Below are 6,104 nucleotides of genomic sequence, written 5' to 3'. Positions count from 1 at the left end.
TGGACAGGACTCATTATCCTCTTTAGAAAAGCAGAGCTCGCAATTGTGTGCCAAGACAGGTATCAGCCAGATTCCTGTCTCTGGGAGATTTTGGAGTCCACAGGCCAAACTGAAGCAGCATGGCTCTTGCAGTGCACAGCCCGTCCCAGCTCCAGGATTAAAGCCACTGTGTCTGCAAACAAAACATTGGTACCTGCCAGGAGAGGCAGCTGGAGAGGAGAGCCAGCCTGCAGCTGCTGCTGCCCTGCCGGCCACAGCACAGTGCCCAGCAGCCAGCGCCAGGATCAGGCCCACGTTTTACAGCCTTTATATTAATTACCCAGAGTTTAAATAAGATTAAAGTTTTAATTCCATCTTCATCTCCTAGAGGCTCCTGCTGCGCTCTCAGGTTTTCCTGGTGCCACGAAGCTTCTCAGGCAGTTACAGCAGAGGGCACTTCTCTGACAGCCAGAGACAGCAGCAGCTCCTGCATCCAGGGCTGCCCCGCAGTGCCCGACCAGCCCCGAGGATGCACAGCCCTCTGCAGCTCCATAAACACAGCACTGCTGCAAGCAGAGCTCTGCAAAACCTGACCCTTCACTGAAATGCACAACTCGAGGCCAGCTGGGCCACTCGATGATTAAAAAGCAGAGGGCCAGACTGGGCAGTGTCCTGAGGCCATGCTCAAGTCGTAGGTGGGAAGGTGAGCAGGAGCTCGGGGCAGAGGGTGTCTGCCAGGGCAACGCTTTGTGCCTGGCCCCATCTGCACTGCCCAAGCCACCCCATCATAGTCGGCCAATGGGCAATTCAAACTCTTAGCCTGGACCACCTAAACTGGAGTTTTACAGCTGGAGATGAGCCAGAGAGCAGCAAATGCCAGCTGAGCTGGAGAAGAAATCACTGCCTGTGCTGGCTGGGTGGAGGATATGGCACAGGTTGGCAGCAGCAGTGCTTGCTGCCCTGGTTCCCCAGTACCCATGAGGACAGAGAAAATGCTGCAGAGCTGCAGCTGCGGCTCAGTCCACAAGCACCAACTCCAACAGCCCATGATGGCAGAGCCTTTGATCTCACTGAGCAGCAGCAAGACCTGGCTCAAGCCTCCGAACACCCAAAGCTCAGCACTGACCTATACAATGTGTCCAAACCTAATCCTGCTGCATCCCATAGTATCTGCACAGCCCAGCTCCAGTTATCACCTCCTGAACCTCCAGCTGCTGTGCAGCCACAGCCCTGGAAAAGCCAACTTGCAGCCAGGGAGAATTACAAGGGAGAGAGCCTGCTGGAGGAGAGGACAGACATAGAACAACCCCCCATCTCCAACACTGCCTGTACCCACTGCCTTGAGCCACAGCCACCCTTTGGACAGGGTTGTGATCACTTTTTATGTTATGAACCAGGAACAAGAACATCTTACAAGAGCTTGGGAGAGCACAGAGTATCATTCACCCCAGTTTGCCTGGCTGAAGGCAGATTGTGGAGAAGGTTGCTCCATGACGTGCAGGACTTAGCCAGCTGCTCCTCAGGGAGCAGTGAGCTGCCCTAGCTCAGTTGCTGCCCCAACCACCCTTCCACAGGAACAAAATCCTCTGTGGTGCTGGTTCTGCTCCCATTTCCTTCAGTGGAGGACAGGGTCAGGCTGAGCCAGCAGAATACAGCCAGGCCAGGCAACAGGAAAAGCTCTCCAAGCATCCCCCTCAAAGCTCCCCGTGGAGCTTTTGCACAGTGAGCTGATGACCCCGGTGATCACCTTGTGTCACTGCTCCTGTGGTTTGGAGTTTGTGCTGCACAGCAGGAACAAGGGCTTCAGAGGTTTTCTTTCCAATGGGCACCCCACCACTCGCAGACACGAGGCTGCCCATAGCCACTGCTAAGGTTTGTATGCCAGGGTGACCCCAAAGCAGACACCCAGCCTGGAGAACCTCTGCAGTCAGTGGAAACCCTCCCTCCTCTCTCCCTTACCTTCTGCTCTCTACAGAAGATGCCATTTCAGAAGCAGCTCCCGTTACTCCAGCACTGTAGTCCCTTCCTGGCTATCCATGTCTAAGCCCCTTCTCCCACCCAGACACTGCAGCCTCCTGCCTTGAGCCCCCCAGCTCTTACCTGGTGGACAAGGGCTGCTGCTCTATGGTGTCACCAGCTTCGGTGGGTGCTACTGCTCCCCGGGCGTGGTGCCTGGGTCACTCGCTGACTGGAGCTCTTAAGCAACAAACGTGGGGACAGCCCTGAGTCTCTGCATCCCCTAAACCCACCCCTGAGCCCCTGCAGTCCCTAACCCCACAGGGACCGGCCCAGACCCCTCCCCTCACACCCTTCTGTGAGGAAGAGCAGGGGCTGCGCTGCCCTGCTCCGCCAACACAGCCGTGTGCCCCGAGGCGGGACGGAAGGACTTAATTAGCCCCTAATTAACCTGAGCGCGGTCTTGCTCTCACTTTGGGGGAAAACCAGGTGTGATTTGGGCACTTTGTGAGGAGTGACTGATGCGCGGTCCTGCCCCCAGGTCGGGGCAAAGCCGTGATCCGCGGGGGGATCCGGCAACACTGGGGTGCGGCTAGCACCTGAACCGGCAATCCCCGCCGTTAGGGCAGCCCAAAGCGGAGCGGAGCATCCCACCGCAGCCGCGGGGATGGGATTCACAGACGGTGCCGGTACCACCGAGGGTCCTGCCGAGGATACGCGGAGCCTCAGGGGTGTCACAGGGCGGGGCGTGCCGCGCCCCCGCCCCCGCGGCGGCTCGGGGCAGCCCACCGGGGCGGGCACCGCCCCCCGCTCACCTGTGCGAGGGGAGCGGCGCGGGGAGGCGGCGCCCCGGCCCCGCCGCCGCTCGGGCGGGACCCCCGGTGCCCTCAGCGTCCCCCGTCCGGTCCGGCCGTGCCCCCGCCGCCCTCACGGGCCGCGCCGCGCCTGGCACCATTTGAACGGCGCGAGGCGCCCGCCTCACTCCCATTGGCCGCGCCGCCCGCCCGTTAAGTCGCTCTCCGCCTTTCCATTGGTAGCGCCGGCCCCGGGAGGCGGGGCTGGCGGGCCGGCGCAGCGGTATAAAAGGCGGGGGCCGGGCGGGCGGGCGTTCAGTGTCTGTGCGCGACAGGTACGGGCCGGGCGCGGGGGGGGTGTGGGGAGTGGGTGCCGGTGCCGCGCGCGGTGGGCGGGGCGGGCGGGCGCGCGCGGAGGGGCGGGCGGGGGCGGGGCCGCGCGGAGGGCGGGGCGGGGGCGCGCGCGGCGCTGGTGGCGCTGCCCGCCCGCGCCGTCCGTGCTCGGAGCGCGGCGGCGGCGGCAGCAGCGGGAGCCCCCGGCGATGCCCGCGCTGCTCCCGCCGCTGGCCGCCCGCTGAAGACACCCCTCTCTATTTGCCCCCCTTCTCCAGCGACCTCAGGCTCTTTGCCCCCTTTTCCCCTTCCCCCCCTCCCCTTTATTCCCTCCCCCCCCGCCTCTTTATCCTCCTTCCTTACGACCCTCCGCACCCGCCCGGCTGCCGTGTGGATGCGGGCCGGGGTGCCTGGCTGCGCGGGCGGCGAGAGCCGATGCTGAGGGGCCGGAGGAGGATGGAGTGCACCCTCGATGCGCAGAGTTTGATCAGTATTTCCCTGCGGAAGATCCACAGCTCCCGCACGCAGCGAGGCGGCATCAAGCTCCACAAGAACCTGCTCGTCTCCTATGTGCTCCGCAACGCCCGGCAGCTCTACCTGAGCGAGCGCTACGCCGAGCTCTATCGCCGCCAGCAGCACTACCCCGACGGCGCCCCGCTCCTCGCCATGCCCGCCTGCCCGCCGCCCGCCGCCGCCGCCCCGCCGGAGCTGGCGGCGCTCCCGCTGCCCGCCGACACGCAGGACCGCGAGGCGCGGAGCTGCGGGGCTGCGCGGGGCGGCGCGGAGCTGCTGGAGGTGCCGCTGTGCGCGGTGCCCCCGGAGATGCAGCGAGCGCCCTGCAGAGACTCGTCCCCGGGATTCTACCGGGCCGCCGGCAGCGCCGGTCCCGGTGGCGGAGGCGGCGCGGCCCCGGGGCTGCTCTACGCCGCCGGCTGTGACTTCGGGAGCGGCGGGGCTCCGCACTGTAGCAGCCGCACCACGGTGCTGGATTTGGACACTCACGTCGTGACCACGGTGGAGAACGGGTACTTGCACCAGGACTGCTGCTCGCAGTGCCCCTGCTGCTGCCAGCCGGCACCGGGGCTCTCCTCCCCGCCGCCCGCGCCCGGCACCAAGCGCAAGTATTACCCGGGGCAGGAGGAGGAAGAGGAGGGGGTGGAGGAAGGGGAGCCGGGGGGAGGCGGGGTGGCGGGCGGCCCCCCCTTCGCCCCGTGCACCAAACGCGCCCGCTTCGAGGAGTACAGCGCCGAGCACCCCCAGGACTCTTCCAACATCTCCAACTTGATCTCCATCTTCGGCTCCGGTTTCACGGGGCTGGTGAGCCGGCAGCAGGCGGACTCGGAGCAGCCCCTCAACGGGCAGCTGTGCAGCAAGCAGGCGCTGGCGAGCCTGGGAGCCTGGACTCGGGCCATCGTCGCGTTTTAGAGAGAAGTGGGGGAGCAGACGGGGTGTGGGGGGGCTGTTGACAAAACGGGGGTGCGGTCCGAGGGACGGCGGCTCCGGAGGGGGGACCCTGAAACAAAGGCAGGGAGGGGGGTTGGGGCGAGGGGAGGGGGGTGCCGAGGGGTGCGCAGGGGAGGCGGGGGGGGCTGAGCCGCGCTAGTGTTTTATAAATTGTACAATAAAGAAAAAAAAAATCTAAGATCTTGGGACTTTATTTTTGCAGAGATAAGAGGGGAAAAAAAAACAAAAACAAGCAAACAAACGAAAACAAACAACAACAACAAAAAAAAACGAGGCACCTATTTAAATAATCCTCTTTGTGTCCGCTCGGGCTCTCTTCGCGGCGGGTTTCCCGGGGCCGGTGCTGGCGGCCGGTAGCGCCACGTGAGAGCCGGTACCGGCCCCGGGACCCCGCGGCGGGAGCGCCCCGGCCCCGCTCCCCGCCCCGGGCCGCCCGCGGGTCCCACCGCCCCCGGCTCGCTGTGTTTCAGGGTGCGGACAGGGGAAAGCCGCTGCTGCCCCGTCGCTTTTGTGCGTTTCTTTATATATTTAAAAGAACAAAAAAAGGCAGAAATGAAAACACTTCAACTTTCCTCCCAGAAGAAACGTGTGCGCTGTGACTTCTTCCCACCGCTTGTGCCAGGGGAGCGCTGGAGGGTTCTGAGAGCTGAATGTGGGAAGGGGAAAAGCAGGAGCCGGGGGTCCCTCCGGGCTGCGCCTCGCCACGCCGGGGAGGGGGCGAGCCACCCCCGGAGCCCCGAGCCTCCGCCTCGGTGTGTGCTTGTGATGCCGCAGGTACCCGTGTAACACGACTCACGTCTCCAATGTGTGTGTCGGGTCTGACCCCTTTTTTTTTCCTTTTCTTTTCTCCCCTCTCTTTTTTTTTACTTAAGTTTAACTGTTCTGGTTTCAGCCTTCCCAATCATAAAACCAGCAGTGTTTGGTCATGTGAAGAGATTGTCTCCTGTAGAGTCTCTTGATTTTTTTTTACATTATTTTTTAAAGAAAAACCTTTTGTTGTAAAAAGGTGGGTTTTCTGGTCGTCGTCCCCTCCTCTTTCTTTTGCCCACTCCCAGCTTCACGGTATCAGCACTGTGTGTAACTGAGGATGCTTTGCCAAACGGTCTGTTGGGGTCTTCTTTTTTTTCTGCTCCTTTTTCTTTGTTTGTAAGCCTGTATTTTTGTGCATATGGAATTGTATATCACCGGGTAAAACTGTTCAGATTTGTTTAAATTTATAACCTTAATAAAAAGTCGATTATAAAGTTGTTGTGCCCTTGCTTTCCTTCACCCCGCAGCCCGCTGAAGCCCCTCTCCCGAGCCACTGTTTCCCCTCTGCACCGGGGAGCCTTTACCGAAACTCCGACTCCCCCCGGTCTCGGAAAAACCCCTTTGTCTCCTCCCCACACCATCCAGATTCACCCTCTCCCCACACACACACACACACACCCGCAGCCCCCTCCGGCTGCCAGGATGCAACAAAAGCCCCTCTTGGGTCCGGCTGTGCCGCGCAAAGCGAGTCCCAGGTGGGGAAGGGAGCGGTGGGGAAGGGTCGGAGCTCGGGTCCCCTCCCCGCGCCCCGCGGCGGGGGGAGCAGCC

The 6,104-nt window shown here is 62.3% G+C and overlaps 1 protein-coding gene across 1 annotated transcript; it reads left to right on the top strand.

Moving 5' to 3' along the window:
- The first annotated feature begins 3,174 nt into the window (after positions 1 to 3,174).
- On the top strand, positions 3,175 to 5,770 carry IER5L (immediate early response 5 like). Its single transcript, XM_030286628.4, has one exon. It carries the CDS (start codon positions 3,498 to 3,500, stop codon positions 4,485 to 4,487), a length of 990 nt encoding a protein of 329 aa, XP_030142488.1. The 5' UTR covers positions 3,175 to 3,497; the 3' UTR covers positions 4,488 to 5,770.
- Positions 5,771 to 6,104: the final 334 nt, after the last annotated feature.

The sequence above is a fragment of the Taeniopygia guttata genome, chromosome 17 (assembly GCF_048771995.1).
Source record: "Taeniopygia guttata chromosome 17, bTaeGut7.mat, whole genome shotgun sequence".
Classification (NCBI taxonomy): domain Eukaryota; kingdom Metazoa; phylum Chordata; class Aves; order Passeriformes; family Estrildidae; genus Taeniopygia; species Taeniopygia guttata.
This window is presented reverse-complemented; position numbering and strand designations above follow the sequence as displayed.